Raw genomic sequence first — 27595 nt, forward strand, 5'->3', positions numbered from 1 at the left:
TACTCTGCTTTTCTTATATTTGGGCTACTGCATTCTTGGGCCATTAGGTAAAGCATGTGCCCATTTTTGGCTAATTCTCCAGAATTGGCATGTTCCAAATTTGCGACACAAAATGTATTGAGTGCCTAGATATATTTATATATAACAGTCGATTTAATTAAAGATGGAGGAGACATAATGCTTGAAAAACTGGCAACTCTCTATACGAAGGGTCTATCGACTTCAAGGGTCCCAGAGAACTGGAAGAATGCATGCATTATACTAATCCACAAAAAGGGAGATGATAAAGAATTGAAAAATTATAGGCCCCATTAGCTTACTCCCTGTATTATATAAAACATTCACCAAGATATAATTTTCAATAGAATAAGGGCAACACTGGACTTTAGTCAACCAAGGGAATAGGCTGGCTTCAGGAAGGGATACTCAACAATGGATCACATCCATGTCATTAATCAGGTAATCAAGAAATCCGCAGAGTACAATCAGCCTCTCTAGATGGCTTTCATAGATTACGAAATGGCATTTGATCCAGTAGAGATACCAGCAATCATAGAGGCATTACGTAATCAAAGAGTACAGGACGCTAATGTAAATATCTTGGAAAATATCTACAGCGATTCCATGGCCACCCTAATATTCCACAAGAAAAGTAGGAATTCAGATGCCTGTAAAGAAAGGGGTCAGACAAGGAGACACAATCTCTCCAATGCGATTCCCTGCGCGCTTGGAAGAAGTATTCAAGCTATTAAACGGGAAGGCTCAGGAGTGAGGATTAACGGTGCATACCTAAACAACCTCTGGTTTGCAGATGATATTGTCCTGTTCAGTAACAATGGGGACGAGACACAACAAATGATTGAGGCCCTTAACAGACAGAGTGTAAGAGTGGGGTTGAAGATTAATATGCAGAAGACAAAGATAATGATCAATAGCCAAGCAAGGGAACAAGAGTTCAGGATTGCCAGCCAGCCTCTAGAGTCTGTGAAGGCGTTCATTTACCTAGGTCAATTACTCACAGTGAACCCTGATAATGAGAAGGAAATTTATACCGGTGTCACACGTACACTTATGATTGCGATCGGGGCCAATCCAGATCGAGCTTTATCCGGATCGGGTGTTGCTACACGGTCATTTGCAATCGCGATCCTGCGGACATGCCACAAGTATGGGAACAACACTCGGCTATTCGCTCTATAACTCTCATGTTGAAGAATCCCTGCTACGGAATTTTAGTTTGTATCAATACGGGTACTATCAGCATAAGTTGAAATGCAAACAATTCTGAAGGTACTCCGACACATTATCTCCCTTCCAGGTTCACTTGCGTTTCTCACAGTGGCTTAAATCAGAGTGAAACGTACAGTCAGGACTACACAGTGGACTACTCCACGCTTACAAACCGGCTACGGAGTGATTACAAGTCGTGTAATAGTTTAAAGATTACAACTATTGTGCATAATAGGTGTTCTGATCATTTATTTACTGTTAGCATTTCAGTGTATGCTAAGGGTACAAGGGCAGCTACCAGCTTTAAATGTAAATCTGGTATTTGCTTAAGTATCAGCCCACAAACGCACAGCACCTAAACATTGGCCACAGTTAAACCTTAAATTACTGCAAAGACTTATAAAATAAGGCATTTAGTCATTTTTATTCCCAATACCGTTAGGCCCTTGCAGAGTTACAGAGCATTACAGAGTGGGAGGAGATCATTTCAAACACATTCACACAAAAAGCATTTCCAGCCTCTGCTGAAACATATCAGCCGAGTGGCATCCTGTGAACACATTGGCGTCGAGTCTGTTCTACTCAACAATGGCCCGAATGAGACATGAAAATTTGAATGCGTCAGCCCTTGGCGCGTGCAAAACCGAATGGCAAGAGGGTGATTTGTATGAACTGATGCTCGTACTGGATGTCGTAGCTATACGTCTGGATCGGTTTTCAAGTTTTTATGATAAATCTCGAACAGCAATTTCAGCCGCACTATTTTTCTTCATTGAGACAAGGGTTTTAGACCATCCCTATCAAGGAGCGCAGTCACGGATTGTTTTCTGTCGTAGCACGAAAAAATGAACCTGGCCTCTGGACTCTAATTTACTCATTTCAATTTGACTGTGGTATCGCAAACGATACCTGCATATTCCAGTACTGGCCTTACTATAGTTTTATATGCCACGAGTTTGACATCAGGAGTGGCATTCCATAGCTTTGTTTTTAGGAAACCAAGCTTATATTGGATAGATCTGCAAATGTACTCAATATCTTTGCCCCACTTCAAGTTATCAGTAATAGCAAGTCCGAGATATTTTACATGTTTGGAACGCTTGATTTCTTTCTGACTAATCGTATATGGATATTGTAAGGGGGACTTTTTATTTGCAACTGTCACAAAGGTAGTTTTTCCAAAATTAATTTTCATGTCCCACGTAACACACCAGTCATTGATAGCTTTCAAAGACTCACTTACAAAGTAAGTTGAGGCATATACGGGTACATTCATTAGCAAAAATAGCTTTTATTGAAGGTAACATGTTCCACCATTCAGTACACACACATGTTCATAAAAATTGACTCCAGTGTCCAGAGAGATACGAGCACAGAGTTGTAAACTTGTATGAGACCAGAGCTCACCAAAGAAAATATTGTAGAAAAAAAAGCCATATAGAAGAACAGGTATAATCATGAGTGAAGAACATCAAAAACCAGCACAACTCCATAAATCACAGTTTACATTTCTATGGAAAGGGCTTTGACTGCACTTGGTCCCACACACTTTTAATCACTGACAATGTGCTCAAAGCTTTACTGATCTGCACTGTGTGCAATCATTAATCGTTTGTGCAAAGTCGGCATCAGCCAATGCATCATCACAACTTTTACCCTGAAAACACACTCAACACGTTTGGATATATATTCCTCGAGAAATCACCCAGATGTAGCCATGTTAGTGTGACACACGGTGGGTTAACAACGTGACAGTACACAAAAGTTGCAATAAACAATGGATGACTGTTGCAAAAATAAAGGCACATCACCATTCTGTCCACAGTGAAAACAGTGTGACACATTTCTTGAATATTGGGAAACACGCAGAGAGGTCCGGCCCCTTCCGGAGTTGAAACAAAGTTAATCTGTACAGACCCTGGCCTTTGCATGATGTAAAACAATATGTAGCTTCCACCATAAGAGTGTATACAAATGCACATGTGCGATCAACAATACCATTGAAACAATCACCATCCATGATTGGTCACTCCACCGAGGTAGACCTTATTAAAAAAATAAAAAAATAATGATATATATGAGGGCACAATGTTATTAGAAGTAATCACTGGATAAAGATGCGACATAAAAACACCGCACTAATGGCAACAGGACAATTGACAAGAACTAAAACCTAGTTTCTACTTTGCTTCATTCGTTTGTTTCCTTGGCAGTCACATCAGCTACTAACGATAGAGGGAATACAGTGAAGCCTCAATATAAAAAAAAAAGCACGGATAGAGACTTTAGTTAATTCGAGCCTGACAAGACCGACAAAACTGATCGAATTATCTGGCTGGTCAAATTAAACAAGATGCAGAAAACCCGAAAACACTTTGCTGATACATTTGACTGTGTTTGCCCGTGTCTAACACACTGCCGAATCGAATGCGCACCCAATATCTGCATCTTAAGTAGAAAACTAAAGCATAAATGAAATTAAAGCTCCTAAACAAAATGTAAATCTAATGCGGACCCGATTTTAACGCGAGAGCGTTAAGGGCCTGTGTCGCATAAAATGTGGCGACGGCGTCCGCAGCCGAGGAAATCATTCCGAACCATGCAAGCCCTCTGCGTGACACATAGGCGTTACTGAGCTAAGTTAATTTCTCAAAGTAAAATGCATCAGAAAATTTGTCAAGTACTACTTGCACACAACCTACAGACATGATAGCGTCAGATTGTAATTTGAATATGCAAGAAAGCATCATTCTGTTATGCGGAAACTCAACGCAAACCCCTTTTCCAACTGCCATTTGAGGTTTGTCTTAGTAGGAGTGGTGTGGCCCGCTTGGCAACACCATCAAAACAAAAGAACCAGAAAGCTCGCCTACATGCATAATGTTTGCCGCCAGCATTTCCAGGAAAACATTACAGTTACATAACCTGCAGTTGCCGGGACATGTGAAGCCCAGTCAGGGATCTTTGAATACTATCGTGTTCCAACTTTAAAAGCGAAACCATTTTTTTAGGATGGCGGCAAGGTTCCTAAAGTTCGCTTCGCCGCAATACAGCTGTGTTATGAGGTAAAGCCTACAAATGCCACAAGGGCGGTTTTGGTTTTGTATCTGATTGCACCATGCAGGCTACTTTCGCCACAATTTCCTAGGAAAACAAAAGGCACGCTTTAGAATCGGGTAAACACCATAGTCAGACATTGCGTGCTATCGTTGTTGCTTGACTACCTTCCTAGGGCTGGCTGGAAATAAGCATTTTCGACGGGAGGTGACGTGTGTTTAATGCATTCACAGTTCCTTAAGCTATGCTGCAACAGATGCTGCCACGAAAGGGAGCGTTATTCGTGTTACCACAGGGATCAGATGCATGCATGCTGACTGGTCAAGTTCGAATTATCTGGTGAAGGTCAATTTTAGAATCGAAATAATGCCCGTTCGGGTCCATCGAAATGCATGGGCGCTGGCTGATAAATTCAGTTGGGATCGAATTAACTGGAAAATCTAGATAAGAGATAATATTGGTTACAGTGAAGCGAATAGTAGTATGCCTACAGCTCGAAGTATGCGTTCCGGTAGCAGAAATGTCAAATACTCGGCAACAGCAACTTGAGATGAAACATTCTGGACATGCATACGTGGGCCAATGGCTCAAATTGGCTGGCCTGCCCCAACGTGCAGATTCTGTACGACTGGATCAACCACACCATCATAGTGTAATGGTACAAAATGCATTCGTAATTTCGAGCTGTTTACGTGCCACGTATCACCATGGTAAGGTACCTACAGACCACTAAAATTGACAGAGCCTTAACTGTCTCATTGAAGGCATCATGCTTGGATTCCTTTCGCTTAGACTCAATCGAGAAATTGTTATTTTTTTCAATGACATCAGCGAGTATGCTTATAATGAATATCGGGTGTATTTTCACTACAGTTGTAACTTCATTTGGTGTATTCAAGCAACATCATGAGAGCTGTATTGTCGGCCTATTCACTGCTTCTGCAGCATGGCTGGACATAAAGCAGACATGTGCAGATCAGCACAATGTGCAACCATTCACCATACCAGATGTAAATTATGGTGGCCACTGCAGCAGTAGCTAATTTTATAAATACTGCCCACAAGCGGCTTTGCGTACCCAAATTCCTGCCCCGATTGCATTCTTTCGCACTCCTTTTGTTTTCTTTTGTATCTTGGGTTCTTTTGTACGCTCAGCCTATAGCGTCCCCTAATCTTGGATCCCATATTACTAAAGCTCCATAATGTCAGCGCATACTTCCCACTGAAGTGAGTTTAGATGTATGCTACTCAGGGTTACAGAGGTTAGACGTGCAGCCATGCACAACCTGAATATTCTTACAAACGTCTAGGTTATCACCTAGAAAAAAATGTAGCTTGCGCAGTGGGTACCCTTAATGAGGGCATTTTTAGAGACTTCTAGGGTGATTTCTAGGGTGAGGGAGTCCCAGGCAGACAGTCCTGCAAAACCATGGCTTCGGAAGCACTGAGTCATTCACGGGCTTTGGGATGACAACATGCCAACCGAGCGAAGAGCAAAAGTGGTGTGCTGCAACATATGTGGAAGGAGACGCCCGATGGTTGGCCTGGCTTTTCTCCGAGCCTGAGTGGCCATGGTGATAGCGGTGTGCTCTTTTTCTAGCGGCTTTGAAGATACAGACTGTTGGTGGCAGTTCTTTCCTCCACCGATTCTGGCCGAGGCTGGCGATTACATGTGGTAGCGATGACAGCACGCTCCATCACAGAGTGCTGTGGGAGCATGCGACTTGCTACTGCAACTCTTGCAAGATGCAAGAAAAGCAGGTTTAGCACTACCTCTTTTGGAAACTCATGCTAACCAGCACTAACAAGCAAGCGTCACCCAGGTATAAGAACACACTATTCCCGTGAAGCAAGCGTCCATCAGTTATATAGAAGTAGCCAGTATTTGATGCTGAATGCCGTGTGGCTGTAACCACCACAGCCATGCCACTTCAGCTCAAGTATGCGCGTGCTATGAGTATCTGACAATGTGACTCTTTGATTTACTGAGTGTGGCATATTTTATGAGTCTCATATGCACATTACATGGTTCCAGCTAATCACCACACATTAAAATGACAATTTCGGATGCAAACAAGAAGGGAATGAGCCTGAAAATACTATCAGCAGTGGTTGCCCGCAACTCTTATCACGTTAGTACTTCCCCAAACTGCCCCCTAGGAACTCTTGGGAACGACCAGTGAGCACTCCCACAAGCTTAACAGGGACCTCTAGAGTGTGGCGTGGTGCAGTGCCCACAGAGGCAAGGGCAGCATTGGCAACGACGAGACAATGCCATCATCCCGGAAACTGGAGGGACTTGTAATAGGAGACAGACCGCTGGACAGCCTCGTCAGGCGTCACGTTCGGGTAGTAGTTGAGCCGCAGCGTGGCCTTGGTGCGGTTGAAGAAGAGCGAGGTGCATATGTAGGTGACGGCCGAGGGCGGAGGCACGTAAAAGCGTGGCCGGTACAGGGGTCGAATCAGCCGCAGCACCAGTGCCAGCAGCATGAGCACCAGGATGGCCAGCAGGTAGGGGACCGTGTAGTCCGACAGCCGGCAGCCCTGGCACTCGACGAACGGCCGCAGGAACTCGTAGATGTCCTCGAGGGGCGTGTCGTCTGTCACGTAGAACACCTCGCCCGCCACTGACTCGTCGATGGCCAGCTTCTCCATGGCCCGCAAGTGTGCCAGGGCAGCATTTCCCACGTATGTCACCTGTTGTTGCAGTGAAAACAAAACAGAAGGAAATGAGGTTGCGGAACAAGCTAGGTGGTTGTTTACTGGATAGATAAGAACCCCCCATCAACAGTTTTGTTGGCTCATGCTAGCTCAATCTGAAAAATATCTACGCACCTCAAGAAATGCAGCCATTTCAGAATACTACATTTTAAAAAATTGAGGAATAGCTAATTTGTGCTCATTAATGAGCACCCTTAACCATCATTGCAGATAAGAATGTTCCCATCTTTCATAGTCACAGTCATCTGCGAGTTCTTCAGAAGATTGTATGCCATGAGTCAAATCTGTGCCCCCACTCCCTTCTGGGGAGGGGTGTCCTCGCCCCTCTATGTGCAAACTTAAACTGAGTTAGCACTGGCCTACCAATGCCAACTACACTGGCCAGCATTGATACTGTCATGCAATTAAACGTATATATGCTTCATTGCCTGCATTTGTCATCTGACTGCAGTGGCAGTAGACAAAGCAGAGTTGAGGCTATCAAAAAGAACTGGCCCGACCGTCTTTTTGACTCTGCAACTGAAATGGCCAATGTTGGCTGCAGTGATCATTCTGCCAAATTAGCTGGTTACCCGGAAACAATTACCAGGAAGAAAACGAAATATATCCAAACACTATGTTGGGCTTTCGGGCTGGACTCTCTACTCGGGACGTTATGCTGCAAAACAAGCAGCAAGTACTAGACAGTAAAGTGAGATCCACCAAAGCTATATTAGGGTTGGATCTCAAGAAAGCATTTGATAAAGCAGCACATTCGGCCATACTCAGTCGATTCAGCAACCTAAATCTAGAAGAAAGGGTGTACAATTACATCCAAGACTTCCTAACGAATAGGAAAGCTGCCCTGGGGGAACTCAAGTCCGAGCTGAGGGACATGGGCAGTTCGGGTACGCCTCAGGGCTCCATGACATCGCCCATGCTCTTTAACCTCATTATGATAGGATTATAGGAAAAGCTCGAGGACATTGAAGGAATCAATCACTCCTTATACGCGAATGATATTACCATATGGATCTCGCAAGGCAGTGATGGAGAGATAGAACCAATTACAGGAAGCAGTAGATAAAGTGGAGGAGTACCTTACAGGCACGGGGCTTGAATGCTCCCCAGAGAAATCAGAGCTTCTCCTTTACACACCCACCCTCAAGGGCAGGCCACCCAAGGGATACATCAAGGAGCGAGAGTACGAGGAGATACAGATTCGTATAAAGAATGGCGGGGCCATCTCCATCGTGAAACAAATTAGGGTCCTGGTACTCAACACTGAGTCAAAGGGAACTAAATGGTGAAACTCTTAGAAAGCTTGTGACCAAGGTCACTAATGCCATTAGGCTGATCAGGAGAATCTCGAACAAGAATCAGGGAATGAAGGAGGCTAGCATTGTTAGGCTAATTCACACTTTTGCTATAAGCCGCATCATTTACGTGGCTGCGTACTTCAACTGGTACTACAAGGTAGAAAAGGATAAAATCAATATGCACATAAGCAAAGCTTTTAAGCAGGCCATAGGCTTGACTGAAAACACCAGTACAGAGATTAATATGCATAACACCTTAGAATTGATTGAAGCTCAGCAGATAGCTCAGTTGGAAAGACTAGCCGGCACCTGGACTGGCAGAAGTACACTCGATAAATTACGAAGAGAGAGAGAGAGAGAGATGAAGAGGAACGGCAGGGAGGTTAAGCAGATATTAGTCGCCAGTTTGCTAAATTATGAATACATTACCATAACCAGCAATGACCCAAGGTTGCATTGGCCATAGAGATCAGGAGCAGGATTCAAATTCCAAATTTACTCAAAGATATGCACCCGGAATTCAATGAGGACAGAAGAACAGGCAGAGTTAATGCTCTACTCAAACACTATGGCAATGACGAGGAAGCACTATTCATGGATGCCGCAGAGTATTCAAATCACCAAGCATTTACAGCAGTAGCAATTAATACAAAGTAAGAAAGCTTACACACGTGCTCAATCAAAATCAGGATTTCTTAGGCGGCAGAGGAGGTTACCATTCCTCTAGCTACCACTTCTCCCAAATATAGATACATTATTAGCGACTCTCAATCGGCTATATGAAATTACGCCAGAGGATGTATATCAGTTGAAGCTGCAAGAATTCCAAACAGTAAAGTCAAACTCGTATCACCTGAGGAATTTTACAAGGAAATCATCTGGTTCGCAGCCCATACAGAATGCAAATCCACTACCACCCCAAACCTTAACGAATCTGCCCATCGTGTTGCGCAACGACTCATTAACTGCACCCGATTAGGGGCGCTTCGGCCGAGGAGGAGATGGAACGGAAGGATAGGAATAGACTTTTCTCATTCAGTGACATTACCCAATTCCATACAAAGTTGAAGTGTATATATCCACCTCCTAGCCCAAAATTGGACAGGTCTCAGACAGTTGACTGGAGGCACCTTCAAACCAGAACTTACATGAACCTGGCACATCCTAACAGCATGTTTCCGGAATTATACCCTGATGCCTAATGTAAATTATGTGATGATAGAGGAGCCACTCTAGAGCATATACTCTGGGATTGCGAAATAGTTCAGGGGAGAATTGCAGCCCCCCCCCCCCCCTCGATGGATTAGGGCTGCAGTGGAGAGCCACACCGACTAGCTCAGATCTCCAGGACCAACTTTGGGCCATCCAGCAAGCCCGGGAAGCTACTGAGAGACAGGGTCTCTCTGCTGCCCCTGGCACAGCCTAGAACCAGGCCATCAATCTGCAGGATATTCAATGAAGTTTTCATAAACACACTATCACGCTAAATGAAAATGCAAGCTTAAGAAAATGACCCAGAAGGAGAATTTCCCTTTCCACATTTACCACTGTTTGTGACAATCGGGTGATTCATTCACGAAGGCTTAGTTTTAAGACCAGCATACTCTTAGCGCACAGCTGCAGCACGATCACACATCTCACTTTGAAGCAATCAGGCAAGAGAGGCATTTTTATTTATTTATTCTTGTTTTCACTTCATTCCAGCATGATAGGCCTCAAGATGGCACTGTTGAGCTGACATACGAAATATTAGAGATCTGAATACAGTTTCATTCACTCGTGTTCTAAATTTTTTTTTAGTCTGTGAGCTCCTTTGACCACAGGCACTGGGTTGCAGTTCATAGTGAGCATGAATGTACATCATCTTGTTTCAGCACGGCACACGGTACCCCGCTCAGGACACCTCTTACTCCCACTTTTCCTGATCAGCAACACATACAGTACCACAGTTGCCCATGTTTTGTGGTGCTGTCTTAATGTTGAACTCTCCTAACCAGCACTCGCACATCAAAGTACCATCCTGTAAGATGGTGACACTATGGTAGTAGTAAAGTGGCAATACATGCGCATACCTGGAAGCGCTCATCAACACTGCGGATCTTGGTCAGGGTGTTCTTCCAGGACTTGGCAACACGCAAGAACTGCACCACGAAGTGCTGGTCCTCCTCCCCGTACATTGCTGTTGGCCGAAGCACCAGCGTGCTGAACTTGGTGTGGCCTGCACAATGAGAGGGCGACAGCAGCATGTGTCAAGCCGTTGCTTCTGCTCTGACTTGATCCCGGCCACAAATGGAACAGGGATGCAGTCCCATGCGAACTGGTCATTATTATTAGGTTTGCAAACATGAAAATGATCACAGAGAGATGAAAGAGAGAGAAGAGGAAAGGCCTGGGGCTGACAACTGCCGCCAGAAAGGGAGCAACACCTGCCTGCTCTAAAGGAAGAAAGGCTGATTCATTCGCGGGGTTTAATGTCCCATAGCAACACTTTGTACTCACGCTTTCTCCCTTGATAGAGCACTCACATGAAAATTGTGTCACACCTTCATTTTGTCTCTTGTTATTTAGGTAGCTGTCGACTCCATAAATATGGTACAAAGACTCCAATATAATTAACTACAGCGCCTTTCATACAGCCCGTTAGTATTGCAAACATTTTGTTATGTTGTATACCAATCAGATCTTTAGTTTAATAGTGAGCCATACTGTAATTAATATTACGTAACTTACATTTGGGTCTGCCTTGCACTGTTTACTCAAGATGTAATTAATATGATTTTCTATTACTTGGAAAGTTTTGCTTTCTAGGTTTCTTTCAGAAAACAAGGGCTTTTCCATCTAAATGGCAGGTGGTTTCTGTGGGTTATTGCCATCTCATTGTGGCCAATCTGCACAAGAGAAAAGCAGGGAAGTGCATCACGTGACTCAACACTGCTTCGTGCAGTCGTCGGGCGCTTTTTCACTGTTGGGTTTGACTTCGTCTGCTGCCTGTCATAAGTTCTCAAATCGGGAGACCCACAGCAAGGAACACGTAACACCACCCCTTCCCCTCCGTCCGCGTCTGTTTATCGCACGTGTAAATGCGTATGCAGCTGCATGGCACACATTTTCGAACTCATAATGTGAATACGAAGCTAGTCTTTTAACAAGTTGCTCGAAGTTAGAGAAGAGACTGATGTGTGCCTACGAGCAGCGTTTGAAACGAGAGGTTGTCGTACGGTGTTTCACAGAGATGGTTGCTATGAGCAATGGTCACCCCGTATGAGCAATGGTCACCCCGTACACTCGCTTTCGTTGGCTAGGTGGTTTGTTGGCTTTCTGAGCACCATGTGACCACTGCGAATAGATATGCATTAATTTGGCGCCAAAACATGATTTTACTCACCGACACCCAAGGACACAGTTCTGATTAAGGCGTAACAAGCTAGACAGTGTGGCCGTGACAAAAATTTACCGCCAGACCTTGTGATAACGAGGTGCAAGCCATCACAGAAAGCGTGTTGCTTACATGTTCCTATGGTTGGCTCATCAGTGATTGGCTGTGTCCGGTCAAATGATCTGCAGCACGGCCATAGTGTGTGTATTTACGTCAATGGTACCTGGCACCACATGACCGCCAAAACAGATTTCAATGATGTGATAAGTCTCTTTCATCACATGAGGAGTCAGCTACACTTGGAATGCATTTTTAACTGGCCTTGTTAATAGGTAACTTTCGAGGTAGTATTAACACTGCATAGAGTGACCATTGGGTGAACAGCTATCTAATAAGGCAATAATAGCGGCACGAAATTTTCTGTCAGTACTCCTTAAATTTTCACACTGGTGCAGAAAATTCAGTCTAGGAGGTGAGTTCCTAATTGAAGCAAAGACTTGCAGGGCAGTCGACTTGCAGAATTTAGTGAATTGCCTGTGCGCCTGCTGGGCTCAAGCGAAGGTTATAGCCAGTCAGGCTTATTTATTTATTTATTTATTTACATTATTGATAACTTGATTGGTTTTAACATCTCAACGTAACACCAGGGGCTATGAGAGGCGCCAAAGTGGAAAGCTCTTTTTTTTTAACGTGCCACACAAGTTTGGTATGTGGGCTTCCTTGTATTCTGCATCTATCAGAGCACGATAGGAGCAGATGGGAATCAATTCTTCGACCTCGTGCTCAGCACCGAAAAGCCGTAGCCATTAGGGAAAAAGGTGGCATTTGAAATTAAGATAGCTAGTGAGGAAGGCGGACAGTTTCGAAAAGAAACAAAAAATAGCAAATTAAAGAGTAATATAAATGAAATAGCAACACAGAGGGGACAAATGTATGCTGCATGAAAATGAAAACAACGTGCACATGCAGCTAGAGAGAAAGAGAAAGAAAACAGTGTGGCACTCAATGACCCAAGGATGGTACACTAACGTGCACGAAATTAGGACGACACCAGTAGCCGGGATAGTCAGACTACAACTGGGAGTCTAAATGTGCCGTTTTCATAGACAACGGAAACACTCTGTAAGCTTCATCGCATCTAGACGCATGGCCAGTACATTTAGTTTGTGGAAACTAACCGCAAGTACACAAACAAGGAAAGGGGGCCTTAAAGTTAACGACACTGTCTAGCACAGCTTGCATTTTCTCTTGTTCGCACTTCATTACTTGTGTGGCCCACAGACTGCCTTCGGCTTCGGAGGGACAAGATCGAAGACAATTATTTTATCAGTAAAACCTGCGTACGTTAATGTGACACCGATGGCCTGATGCACCTTCATGATGAGCCTAGACACCCAGCAGAGTGACTGTCTCTTGCTAGAAGCTGCAACTCAAAAACTTACAGCAGCTTCCTCACGTCAACGCACAACAGAATGTCTCCTCTTTTGTATTATGATAATCACAAAGTGCACGCAACGTAGCTGACAACCTCACTCTGTCTGCGGGCCTCACTCCATCTCGTGTGCACGCATTGAATGTCAGTATTCGCGCAGCTTCTCGAGTGTTGCCATTAAGAGTGAAACGCAGTTAGAGAGTCCCTTCACGAGGGAAGGAAGAAGGTGGCAGCACAACCCACCATCGGCCAGCACGCGCTGGTTGGCCTGGAGTACAAGTTGCTCGGCACGGTGCTTAGTCTCGGCATAGGGACCCATGAGGAAGTGCTTTGGCGTGAAGGTGGTGTTCTCTGCGCCGAAGAAGATGTGGTTGCTGCTCACGACCACGTCCGCCGTGCTCGTGAACACCAAGTAGGGCACATTCTGTCGGATGCAGGCATCAATCACTGTCCGTGTACCTGCGGCAGATGACATCGAGGAGGATTTCTGGAATCTTGGGCAACATTCTCAAGGTCATGTTGCCTGCAGTCACAACACACACAATCAGTGTAAAAAAAATTAAAAAACCGAGTATTTCTGCAGCCTGGTATGCGGATTTCCAATCTCCACTAGTGTGTGCGAACAGAGTTGTAAGGTTTTACTGGCTATGGTCACAAACTGTTCAGAAATTAATCTTATCAGATCCTGCAGTCTTACTGGCCGCAGCAGGTGAGTGGACATGGCCCAACACTGCTGAGCTCAAGCTTGCAGGTTCAATTCTGGCCGCGGAGGTCGCATTTCTACGAGGGTGAAATGAAAAAAAAGCTTATGTGCTTAGATATAAGTGCATGTTAAAGAATCCCAGCTAGTCAAAATTAATCCAGAGTTCGCCAGTATGGCAGGTCTCACAATCATATCATGGTTTTGGCACATAAAACCTCAGAATTAAAATGTTTCAGTTCCTGCAGTCTACAAGCTTTTGATGCTGACTGTACTTGGGACGTTGCAAATTTGCTGGCTTCAGTCCTTTTTTTTTTTTTAAGTTTCCATTTCCAGTTGATAATATCATGTCTCTTCCTTATATCATTGTCTGCTTCTGCACTGCACTTTTGACATTAATCCTAACCAACTTGCTCAGTTACTAGCCTAATCAGTCTTTGGAAGTTGTCTGCATTCCAGTCCCACTAGGTGCAGAAATCAACTGAGAGTCTCACTGAAACATTCGGCAAACAAATGCCTTAACCAGCTCCAGAAGCAAGGTCAGGATCACCAATGACATCTGCATCCTATTGACCGAGTAGGCCCAGAGAAGAAAATGCATGTTTCCATCCAAAAAGTTTGTGACAAAAGTGAGGAATCCCCACAAATTGAGCTGAACCTTGACACTACAGTGAATATGTATTTAAGGGAAGGCACTCCTCGAAACAACCTTTCTTTACTAGCTAGATGTTTGAACATTCAAACAACCATAAAGTTGTTTATGCAGATTTCAAATACTTCGTTTGTTTTTGCGTTGCTGCTATAGTTCTTGAGCTATGTCATACACAATGACAAAAGAGAGAGATCTCTGCAGGCACTTCTTTTATACACTAAATAAAAAAAAAAACATAATGCTGTAGCTTATTTAGCTTTTTGTAGGCAGAAAAGTGCCGATATCTAGCCAAAGAATGTGCAAAACTTAGGACACTTTAACAAATTTTGTTTCACAATTCCTTGAAATATCACATTGTACGTTCACAACTATTGCTAGGAAATATTGCAATTTCAAGTAGATATCAGCATTCTACATATCTTCAAAAGTACGTATGCTAGGTTTCATTAGTGTAGGGCACAAATGCACAAGGTTATTTTCATGGGGTTGTGAAAAAAATTAGTTGAAGTGTTATTTAATTTTTTTTTATAGTCCCAGCAACATTACACACTGTTTGGATAAATATTGGCACTTTGCAGTCTACAAAGAGCTACATAAACTACAGCACAATGCTTTTATGTAAAAAAATTTAGGACACAAAAAGTGTCCACTAAGATCGCTATATTTTGCCGCTGTGTAGGACACAACTCAAGAACCACAGCAGCTACATAAGAACTAATGACATATTTGAAATCTGCATGAAACACTTTATAATTGCCTGGATTGCCAGACCTTTAGTACAAATAATTAAAAAGGCTTTGTTGAGGAGCTCTTCAATTAAATTTGTGATGTACTTTTTTTATTTTACCTCAGGTTACGAGCCTCAGACAAAATGTATTACAGCGCATCATGGCTATCATGCACCAAGCTTTAAAGAAAGCCTTTCTGTATGAGTGAAATTAGAAATGGACATGTTAAGAACAACCTGAAGAATTGTTCAGTATTTCTTGTGCTGGTCATAATAAATTAGACTGCAGTGACTAATTAACTCCTTAATACACTTTACAACAGATATGCTGACACTATGTTTTAGCACACATGCGAAAACACTCGTTTCAATCATTTGCTGTGGGCTATCTCTTGTGTGGCTCACTCTTTGTGCATTTAAGAGAAAGTTTGCAAGATATAAAAAAGCCAATCCCGCGTCTCACTTGTGCAATGCAGCAGTGTCGCAGACATATGAAATTGAGATTTTTGTATATATAATATATATATACAAGGTGTGCATCTTTTCATTTTTCTTTGCGAGACACTTAAAAAAATAAAAACTCTCATGTCTAGGCCCCTGCCTGTCTCATGTCTTGCAGATAGGCTATGTGTCTAGGCAGACATTACCAGCAAGGAAACATTCAACGATAACTTTTTTAATTAGCTTTTTAACTAACTTTAGCGTGTACATTGTAATTGCATAACTGAAGCCGAGGTGCAGTGAAGTTGTGTCTGCTTAGCAGCAACCCTCAGACTAGCACCACTTTTGAGACATGCGACCTTAAAACGTGCAAAAGAATACATTGGCACTCCCAGTTTGAACTTTCCCAAAGGCATGTCTCTAAAAGTTTGGTACGATCTCAACTGGAACACTGAACATTTTCTAGCAAATTTTGGGGACGGACATCTCGAGCCGCGCTTCCGCATCCCCAGCGATAGGCAGCTCGCGGATGTAGACTTTTCATCTGGTTGCCATGCTGCCTGCGCTGACATTACGTGTCACTTCTCGTTAAAGGAGCACAAAAAAGAAAAATTATTTCACATGCAATAGCAAGTTACCCCTTTACATGGTAAGCATGGTATGCCAGAAAGGGTGCCAAAAAGTAACAGGTGGCGCCGCCGCCTTGAATTTAACTGCACCAGCTCACCATGATGTCGTGGACTTTGATGGTGCCAGCTACTAGGGCCTAGTTAATTCTTCAGTGGCAAAAATAGATTACACTGGGTTCTAAAGGAGCCAAAGTTTCGACAAGGCAAGTTGAGGCAACTTCTACTTAAGCAACGCGGCCCAAGTATGAGTAAATACTTTGAAATCTGTGATGTCACAGTGACGCAGCGGCACTGGGGTTCTGGCATGAAATAAAAAGAAATAGAACTTTGCCCTTAATTTTTCTTTGTACTAATCAACCTACTATTTGTGAAATTAATGAAAACAGAGCTTTCAAAGAATATTTGATCAGTCTAAACAGATTTAGAGCTTCACTTTAGTGTCCCTTCAAACATGTGTTAGTTCTGATCTCTGCTTGAGACACAACAATCAGCACGTAACAATTTTTGCGGTGACAGCAGACAATGGACAGTGCTTTGGAAACGATGCAAAGAAACACGCAGAAGTCAAGCTCCCGTCCTTCCTCTCAATTTCTACGCAATGCTCCAATTCCTGGCCAGTGGCCCAACTCGTGGCTATCTTTAGCGTAGCTCTGGTAGAGCAGGACTAAGCAGCAGTTCTGCGATACTTACGCACACCATGTCAAAGAAACAGACCGACCTTCTTTACTGCAGCCAACAACTTTCTGTGCTGGTTACCAGAGTATTCCACAGCTGTTCAACGTGCCGTACCTTCGACGTTAACTGCCTCCATGGCTTCTGCATCGGGAAAAATGGTGCAGTCGACCAGGGCCGCAGTGTGGATGACGCAGTCGACGCCCGCAAATGCCTCCTGGACTGCCTTGGCATTGCAGATGTCGCCCACAGTGGCCTTCATGGGCTTCTCTGTGCTGTGCTCTGCAACGAAATGCAATGCGTGCGGACATAAAATTTGAACCTTTACTGCAGCCATTTCATGCCCTGACATACCGATTTTAATGAACACATTGTGACCTTTTTTTTTTTTTCTAATTTCTGATCTCAAAATGCATGTTGTGATATCTTAAAACCGTGCTTGAATGAACAACATCTCTCTCATTTTTTTTTTTAGCTGTCTGTGCCTTGAAACTTCTCGCCCTTTCTCACACCATGCCTTTTTGGTGCAGCATAGCCCTGGCCACATCATGCCAGAGTGCATGCAGACCAGCAAGAAGGTCAAAGAAGTTAAACGACACTGGCAGCTGTTCACTGTCTATATAATCAGCTGCTCAAAATTTTTTTTACACTGCAATGTGCCAGCCATCAAATGCCTAAATAACGAAAAGGAAGCCAAGTTTAATTTTCATTACAGGGTTCATTGTGTCGAAACTGCATAGCGGGTTATGAGGGATGCAATATTGGAAGGCTCCAGAATAATTTTGACCATCTGGGTTTCTTTAATGAGTACTCAAAGTGAGACAGATGAGAACGGTTACATTCTGATTTATTCAGATGAGTCAGCTTCAGTTGGGAATAGAACCTCATGTTTAGCAGCACGTCACACTTGCCACTGAGGCACTGTGACAGGCAAGCAAATTGGCACAACGCGTTGCAACAGCTGTGGCTGGTGAGGGTTTTAATGCTTGATTAGGTTGCAACATTCCAACGATGGCAGCAAGAAGCGAAACAAAGACGATGGAGAGAACGAAGGCCTCAACAGGCATCCTTTTCCATGGTGCGATACAGACGACATACAGAGAATGGGAACACACACAAGTGCCGCTACCAACTGTTTCCAAAACACTCCCAGTCTCTGCATGACGTCTGCTTCACAGCGCAGAAGAATAATGCACAGTAAAACTGCACAGACTTGCCCAGCAAAGTGCCTTTCGAATCTTACAGGCACCCGTACTATGAGTGCTTGCCACTGGTCTTGGGGCACGCTCGCCCCAGTATTCTAGAATGTCCCCCTCCACTCAACATTCCACTTTGACTCAAGAAAGTGGGTGGAAGCACTACCTCTCAATTGGAGTGGTCGCTACACTTCAGTGACACCCCGTGATGTTTCCTGAGCAAAAAATGTAAGCATGTAATCTCGGCATCAAGACAAATGCACTAGGATAAATGTGGGTTTCTGAACTAACTCATCATCGAAGAAATCACTGAGAATCGTTTCAGCAAGACGATGTGTTCTTCAGTGAAATCAACGAGACTTCTCGTCTAGTCGGGAAGCAAATTTAGGTGATGAACAGAAAATAAGTGGTGGCGCATCTGTCCTCTGGAGATTGCTGGCAACATTAATGCAATTAGAAGTCTTTCTTATGAAGGGGGTGTGATTGGCGGGGGTATGTTTTATATGTTATAAAGATTATTATGATTATTATTGTATTTCCATGCCATATCCCCATGCTATCCATGAATCACAAGACCTTATGGGCACATCAGTAGACATGTGAACTGACCCTCTCGTTGCCAACCAGGATGCTGAATGATACCACGACATCGTATGCCTTTTTGTAATCCCTGCGCCCCAGTTAGATCTTTGGCACCCCCCCCCCCCCTATCCTGGCTGCAACTTCGTTGAAATGGTTATCCATCAAACGATTGCACTTGACGAAGAGGTGTCTTGTACAGATGGAGTGCTATTGCTCCAATATGTTTAAAGTTACATACTCTTTGTGTCACCTAAGCACACCGATTCTGGAGGATTGGCCAAGAATGGGCAAATACTGATATACTATCACACAGACAGTGCAGAGTTGTCTGTTCAGGCACGTTAGTTCAGGAATGCATGAGCTTCAGCTGAGGAAGAGGAAACGTAAACACTTTATTTACAACAAAACATATAAAGCAAGATAAACAACTGAGTGATCGGACTTATTTTCCTTATTTTCTTTTCCGTGCCTGTGCAAATGCAAAACCGCTGCATGTGGAAGCTACGTTTATTCCCAGTACCTGTTCCAAGAGACCGAAGGCACTGTCAAATGCTGCCGGAATGTTCGACGCTGTAACACGTATGCAGAAGTGCCAATCCTTCGTTGCCACGGTTAGTTGTCCACAAGTATAGAAGCGCAACAATGCATCCCTTTGCGCTTTTTAATGATGTGGTTTCTAGGCCAGTGGCCAAACTCTTGGCCATCTTCGAGCAACTCTGGCAGAGCAGACACCGTCAGCAGCAGCTCTGTGATGCTAATATTGCTTGAAACATTGACACCACCATATGTAGGAAGAGCTAAGAGACGCTTTCACATTTACCAGGCACTATATGTACAATTTCAATAGTGTGCTTGCACACACACACACGCACGCACGCAAGCACGCACGCACACACACACACACACACACACACACACACACACACACACACACACACACACACACACTTCAGGATGACAGAGAAGGGTAAGTGATGCTAAGATAGAGAGAACGGCACCCACTGAGTTTGTTCTCGTAGGGCTTGATGTCAAAGAGGCGGATTTCCTTGACATTCTTGTCGTGCTCCTGCAGCAGCTTGACCACGTGCTGGCCTAAGAAGCCACTCGAACCGGTCACGAGCACCACCTCAACCTTGCGCTTGTCCCTAGTCAGCGAGAGAGGGTGACCAGACATTTCACTCATTTTCACTTCAAAAGCAAGTAAGCATTACACACATGGGTCAGTGCAAAATGTGTAGAACAGAAGAAATAAACACAGCTTCTTGAATTAGTAGTAGTCACTAATAACAAAAGGATTCTCACTAGTGCAACATTAGAGTAATACAAAACACTGCCTTAACCACGGCGGCTGTGTCATTATGCTGCATTCTTGTTTCGGTGCATTTTAAACAATCCCACATAATCAAAATTCCTCCAAGGTTGGGGTTAATTTCGAGTTAACCTTCTCTTTCATGCGCATTGTCCTTGAGCACACACGGGCTGCTTTTATACACAGTTTCTAAGGTTCTTTATTGTCAGTAATGTAAAGGTTTTAGTAAAATTGTGAGTCTGCGTTTTATTTTCCTTGCTGTCCGGCACACACGTTAGCATACTTAAACAAGGACACAAAACCAGACACATGATAATTACACGCAGGCACTTTAGTCTCTCAACTTAATGCCGCTTCCTTGCACAATACAAAGAATAAAGTTATTTTTCTAAATCCACATTCTCCTGCCTTCGGGAGACCCCGAAAATTTGAATGACCCTGAATTCCTCTTTGACTAATTCAAACTAAGTAACTTCAAAACGCACTGAAAACATAGCTAACAGAAATTCTTTTTATTTGTTTGTAGTAACTAACTCAAACTTTTAATTATTTAAGTATGAATTTTCTTGGCATTACTGCAGTAATAATAGCCATCAGTGGGCAGCAAGGCCTACAGGCCTCTGTTTCACACTTGCACAGAAAAAAACTAGCGAGACAGTGTGCAAGTAGGCCACGCTTAGTTTCAATAAACAAAAGAAAAGAACAAAAAAAAGAACCTGTGAAGCATGCTATTAGTTTCGCAGTCCTTTTATCATTGCTATTATTGTTAATATTATTAAAGCAATAATACAAACAAACCTACCACCTCTAATTTACAAAGCAGAAGATTCAGTTAATTACATGTAACAAAACTGTTTTGTAGCTTTCTGATCAGAGTCCACTGCCTAGCTGACTGGGATGCATAAAGGATTCATTCATTCATTCAAGTGACAATGAAACAGTCAAATTGTAAGTCACATCCAGAAGGTAATGTAATGGTAACAAGAACACCAATATACAAAATGTAATGAATTATGCTGTGGGCTTTTACATTCAAAAGTCACAGCCTGGCAATGAGATTTTACCCGAACTACAGTACATTTTACAAGTTGGTTTAGCATGGACACCACGTATGATAGCTGGATGAGACAGAGAAGACATGGAAAGGTGCTCAAAACTGATGCCAATGTCAACCAAATTGGTGGGCTTAAGCATCATAAAGCAACCAGATGGCATACTTCTGTTCTTAGATGGCCTTTGTGGTCTTTGACATGTCGCCAAAGACAAGGAAAGATTAAATCAATCTAGGCTGTTTGATCCCACACTTAAAAACCTCATGATTATTGCTTTACATCAAGATTACTGCTTTTCATCAAGTTGTTTCAGAGAAAGCTAAGACTTCATAATTAAGGGGTTGCACACTTTTGCACTTCACATTGCCCAGAATAAGTAAGAGGTCATGCTCTGGCTGGCACACACAACCAGCTACTCCGAGTCAGATGCTCACACAGAGAGGACACAACACACCTGTATATATAGCGCCAATAAAACAGTCTCAAGAGGTAGCATCAGCAAATTACTGCATCAAAAATTCCAATAAAATTGTTTACACCACTGTGTCACGACATGGAATAATGACATCGTATTTTCACACTGACAGCCCTAATGCTATCTTACGTTTACTCAACTTTTTCACTTAATAAGAGCACTGTTCTTCGTAGAAGTAGTGCATATTTATCCAACATGTAGCCCCAATTTGTCAATCTGGTGCCTTTTAGCACCCCTTTACTATGTGCACACTAAGTATGTTTCACATCGGGGAGTATGGCAGCCAACATAATAGCAGCCATTGACGTATAATGTTTATTATGTAAATGAAAAGCCCCCATATGCTAAAATAATAAAAGCAGCAACAAAAAGCAGCACAGCAAACATCAGCTGGAGAATCCTGTGAAGAAATGCTAAGCACAGATTCGTGCCACAGCCCTGCAAGGTGTGCATTGTGTGACAAAAGGTTGGGAGACCCAGAAGTGCTTTATCTTCACATCACAAGCATGTTGCATGGAATTAAACCAACGAAAAGAAGGGACTGCTACTAGGTTCCAGTGCAAGTACGGCGCAACTTTATCATGGACATGACGTCATCTGTTCTCATTAGTAGTAGCAACAAGTCTAGAAGGAATAAAGCAATTTCCACACTTCAAGGAAGAGTTTTCTACCCCCCCCCCTCTCTCTCTCCCCTTTTTTTTTCTGCGGAGGTTTACTTTAGCGTCAAGGATGAATATACCCGGAATGCTAATGTTAGAAGAGCACCTGCTATGGGGTGCCACCTTTTGTATGCTAATGACTGACACGGAAGATGCACGTACAAATGAGTTGAACTTGAGTAGCCAAGCTTCTTGCGAAAGTTATGCCTGCCCGTTTTTTTACATTTGACAAGACCTCGAAATCGCAAAGGCTAACACTGGTGACACTTACGTCATGAAACAGACACGTCAAAGCACATTATTTGATGATGTTATGCTGGGTTTTCCTTTTACATCAGTGCACGACTAGTTTCTTCTTGCTTGTTTCTTTTGGCAAAAGTGTTGCACGTTGCATGTGCAACAATAGCAGACTGACTACCTGTAATTCCATTTTCATTTCCTTGAGCATGCCAACCGAGTGAACAACCTGGAAGGCAATAAGATTTCTTGTCGTCCTGAAGTTTCCTCCACGGACTACACAAGTTTGAAAGTTGAAATTTCGTGGGGTGTGGACTAAGGTAGGCTTGAAGATAACAAGGCCAGACGGCGACTGCAAACTTTTCCCGTGCTAAATCGCATAGCAAAAACAGCTCGACAATGGTCATCGATGTGCACGAGCAATATCTCCAGCTCATACTGCGCGTGTGTGTGCATGCATGTATGTACAATGTAGTTATTCTTCACAATTTTTTCCATATTCAAGAAACCACATATAAAGATGTCTATGTTTCCTCTTTTTTTTTCTGTGCCTTAGCTTCCCAAGCACTCAAAATGTACTCGCAAACCTAAAAAAAAAAAAAAAAAAAAAAGTGTGGGGCAAATCTACAATCTGCAAACATTTTTACAATCCTTTCAGAAGCAGAAGCTTTAGCAGAAAAAGCAAAAACAAAAGTAGCAATGAATTACTACCTGCAATTCTATAAAGCCATTTAATGAACTGCAGCATTTGTGCCTAAACGAAGGCAGCTATACATTCAGCAGATTAAAAGCTACACTAGCATGATCACAGCAATGGCTGCTAGTGAAATTCAGTCACTGCACAACATTCGACCGACTGTAGCTCTTCCTATTGTCCTTTATCTCCTTCATTTTAACAAATCTGCGGTGTTGGCTGTAATCAACTTAGGCAACTGATATGCAAATACACACAGCATGTCAGATAGACACAAAGCACACATTATGGGTTGAAGAAAAAAACAGATGTGCAAACCACTCAGGAACCTAAAGCTCCCAGCATGTTAATTCAAATGCATGTCCCACTTGCCAACACGGGCACTATTAAAGGGGGGTGGTGGGTCTTAGAAAAAAAAAAAAAAAATATTCTTTGAGAAATGGTGCCAAAAATTTTTAGATATATGTAACATTATGTGCTTATTTTGAATATGCAGTCCACGTTTGTTTATCTCCTCTGGTTCTCATTTTATGCAAGCTTCCTTCAAATAATTTTCAGCAAAGATTTGCAAACTATCAGTTCCTGAAATTTCACTAAATTCAGTACCAATGGCTTCTGTATGATTCAAAGAATGCTATAGGACCAACCATTATTGCTTTGCCTCACCTAGAACAAAAGTTGCAAAACTTTAAAGCTGTTCACCAGAAAAACACTTTTCAGAGTTCCAAAGTCAGTACCTCACAACTCATGTTATGGGTAAGACAGAGCAATAAGGTTGGTCTATTGCATTCCTTGAATCGTATAGAAGCCACTGGTACCCTGTTCAGCGAAGTTTCAGGATCAAATACTTTGCATAAAATTGCATAAAGCTTGCATAAAATTTGAAACAAAGGACATAAATGAAAATGGACCACATACTTCAAACAAGCACATAATGTTACATATATGTACAAGTTTTCAGTGCTATACCTCAAAGCATACAGATTTAGACCCACATCCCCCCTTAAAGGAACATTAAGGTGGAAGACTAAGTCAGTTTAGCCTGATCATCAATTTGCATTTACTTGGTGGGAAAAGGCTTATTATCAGTGCATAAGGCGAAGGTCAAAGCCTCCCGTTTTGGAAATTCGAGCTTGAATCAGAGAGCCAGTACATCAATGTGGCATCACAGGTTTTAAAGTACTTTCCTGTGGTTACGGGCTGTACTTGTTCGAGAAAATTCCTTATAGCACACGAGGCTGAGTGTTACATTTCGTAAAATGTAATGCGATCCTTGTTTCCGGATAATCCATTCACCAGACTAGATGCTGTCACCAGATGCTGTCCAAATAGCATGATGTTACAAGGAGCTGGTTTGGGAAGCCCACCTTACATTTTTGTACCAAGATCCTGCTTACAGTAAGACCAGCGTTTCTGGTATTTCAGAAGAGTGATCTGCTGATCCAGCTTAACCTGACGTTTATTTTGCAGTGTATCTTTCACGTGCCGACCAGCCTCTCGGAAGTCTTGATTCGTGCCGATCCACCACAGCTTACAATGAGACAAACTGTTTTCCACCATTCACTACCATCTTAAATGTAACAAAGAAACAGATGCACAGAAGCAATCCCTAATCTCAACAAAGTTCGTCATCATTAAATGGTTGAACCAATATATTAATATTGCAGCAGAAGGATTTTGCTTTTTAGACCTCTTTTTCTCCTCTAATCTATGTGAGACCATGTTGTGAAAGGCCAGTGGATTAATAGTATACTCTTTTTCTTTTTTCATAAGTAGCAGGCAAAGCTACAAATGCGACAAAACTTTTCTGTCTGCTCGCACTCATAGTGTGCCGCATTTGAAAAGGAGACAGGCATGTGTCAAAGATGCATGAAAAGATACAATGCAAGTCTTGTACTTTTACGTTATGTGCACAAAATTAAATCCAGTCTTACCTTCGTGGGATCTAGCATCATTTATTTGCTGGAATGTTTGTTCTGCCACAAACAATACAGCTGTGAAAGAGGACAGCCAATGAATGTTGGATCAGACGGACATCGCAATGGCGCGGCTAAAAACTTCCGAAAGCAATCATTTTAACCTACCAGGTCACAATGTCGATGAACTTAAAATTGATATCCAACAATCACATTTTTGTTTGCCCAGACACAGAAAATATTGAGAATTATATCTTGTTTACAAGTTTATTACACTTTAACCAATAGACATAAATGTTTCAAAAGTTCTTGAATCCAATCATTATACCAATGGCACAAATATAATAAGGAGCCCTTAATTTTTTGTGATCTTGCAGCTGGTCAGACCACATCTCCCGTCCCAATTTATTACGTTCATTACATATTTTTATTATTATTATTATTAATTATTGAACTTCAAAATATTTTTTTCTCATAAGCAGTGCTTTGCTAATCTACTATGTCTTCTAGTATAAGTTTACTGTGTCATTTATTTAATATTTGGTCAGTCTCATTTCTCTCTCCATCAGCGTTTAAAAAGATGTTGATTTGTATTAACGCGTAAGCATTATTTGGCGAGTACCCCAGCGAAATCTGTCCCACGCGAAAATTGTAATACCTTGTATCTGTAAAAAAATGCGTAATTTGCAAAGTTAGGACGTTTAATCGTTATAATAACATAAGTGCAGATGACTGGCAGCTTTATGAGAGTGTTGTGTGTCAAGTTATCGGGAAGTGACAGTGCACGAAGCCAGTGGTGTACATAAAGCGAGTAGTGCGGTGAAGACAATTTAACATCCAGAACGAATGGACGAGCGCAAGAAGACAATGATGAAGAAGCCACGTGTGCAAAATCTCATGTGCTGTCAGAAAGACTATAAAGAACGAAGCGGCCGTTAAGGACAGTACTTGATGGTTGACGTAGAAGAAAAAGAAGGAAGAAGAGGAGGTGAGGGAGAGACTCTGGAGCGGCGTGGTGGTGCTCAGATGCAAGAGAGCACCGGAGAAGTTGGCGTCATCCAGGAGCGGGAGTGAGCCGCCGGGCCGTGGGCCCAAACTTCCAGACTCCTACCGGCAGAACCTGGACTGCCTAACCTCCTGAGCGAGTACAAGGTCCCACCGCGTGACAAGCTGGAGTTCGCTCAAGGAGCGACCAGTACCTTCTGTCAGCGACGTCTCGGCATTCTTCAGCTACGTGACCATGTGCCTGAACTGCTGGTGAGCCGCACCCACCCTTGTTCACTCTCTGTGCAGCAGGACACTCATAGAACTATAGGGTTTGAACTGGAATGACCATTTAACTTTGTTATTCGACGTCTTGTTTTAGTTAATGGAAACCGTGTCTATTATAAGGAGTGTAGAGTTCTTTTTCCCTATGTCTATGCCTGCATTTTCTTGCTGCATTCTTTGTGCAAATGTACATTCTTCCTTCACTTCTGAAATCAAATGCTCTCATCCTTCCTCTGCAAAGGAAACATGGATATAGATGTTATTTCAAGTTGCTTTCATTAATTGAACCTTGACAAAGAGATAAGGAACAATTGAAAGCAGAAAAAAATTGATCAGAGAGAATGGCCATAGGGATACATAAGGGCTCCATAAAAATGTGTGGGGAAGCCTACAGTAGGGGTGGGCCAACTGAAGATATGGGGGTGGGCCAAGCTGGAATTTGCAGGTGGGCCAACTTAAATTTGCAGGTATGCTTACGCATACTTGGACAACTCCAGTGGAGTTTCTGCATAATTTTTTTTCACACCCAACCAAGCATGTCTTGTTAAAACATAATTTCTTCTACCAGTTTTAATCTTCTGGTACTCTTTTTTTTTTCTCTCTCTCTTTTTCTTTTCACGTGTTTAGACAGCATACCTTTTTACTTTCTGTTCAGTGGGAAAATGGGTCCACCATATTGTCAGCGCTGCTAGCACATTCGGATTCGTTTCCCTTTTTTGTCAGCTCTGTTTCTGACAGCAATGCTTCCCTTACTGGTTGCCTCTTTAGAAGAACTAGACACCATCCCCAACACTCTTTTCCTTTTCTCCCCCCCCCCTTCCCCCCTTTTCTTTGAACAATTTGAATTCCGGTTATTCCTCTCACCGGCTTATTCTTCTCCCCCTCCCCCATTGAGGGTTGTGGGAAGCGATCGACATGCATACATAAAGACGCTGCTAAGAAAAGCAGTTTCAAAGACAAGTGCCCTTGTCAAAACACTGGCTTTCACAAGGTTACTTGTTTCACCAGTGTTTATCACTTCAAGCCTCCATTTCCCTGTAAATCAGATCCTTGTTTTTGGATACTTTGATGTTGCAAGGTGTGGCGTAATTATTACATGAATAGTGTCACAGATCTGAACCGATTTACCACCTAACAAGTAGGGCGACGCATTTCTGTGAGCAGCAACCATAGCATACCACTTGGGCTTGCGACCAACAGATACTGGAACCGCACATACTGGAAGCACCAAAGTGCACAAATAAAGCGTGATTTGATGCAACCTTACGTCT

At 42.8% G+C, this 27595-nt stretch overlaps 1 protein-coding gene across 1 annotated transcript in view; it reads right to left on the bottom strand.

Annotated features, from left to right (window-relative positions):
- Positions 1 to 2501: 2501 nt before the first annotated feature.
- LOC126524590 (3 beta-hydroxysteroid dehydrogenase/Delta 5-->4-isomerase type 2-like) overlaps positions 2502 to 27595 on the bottom strand; it is a 28840-nt gene continuing 3746 nt past the window's right edge. The window contains exons 3-7 of the mRNA XM_050172889.3: positions 19716 to 19858; positions 17053 to 17217; positions 13358 to 13573; positions 10379 to 10524; positions 2502 to 6984 (exon numbers count right to left, since the gene is read on the bottom strand). Of these exons, the coding sequence (XP_050028846.1) occupies positions 6565 to 6984; positions 10379 to 10524; positions 13358 to 13573; positions 17053 to 17217; positions 19716 to 19858 (1090 nt within the window). The 3' untranslated portion in view covers positions 2502 to 6564. The remainder of the gene's footprint in view (positions 6985 to 10378; positions 10525 to 13357; positions 13574 to 17052; positions 17218 to 19715; positions 19859 to 27595) is intronic.

The sequence above is a fragment of the Dermacentor andersoni genome, chromosome 3 (genome assembly GCF_023375885.2).
Source record: "Dermacentor andersoni chromosome 3, qqDerAnde1_hic_scaffold, whole genome shotgun sequence".
Lineage (NCBI taxonomy): Eukaryota > Metazoa > Arthropoda > Arachnida > Ixodida > Ixodidae > Dermacentor > Dermacentor andersoni.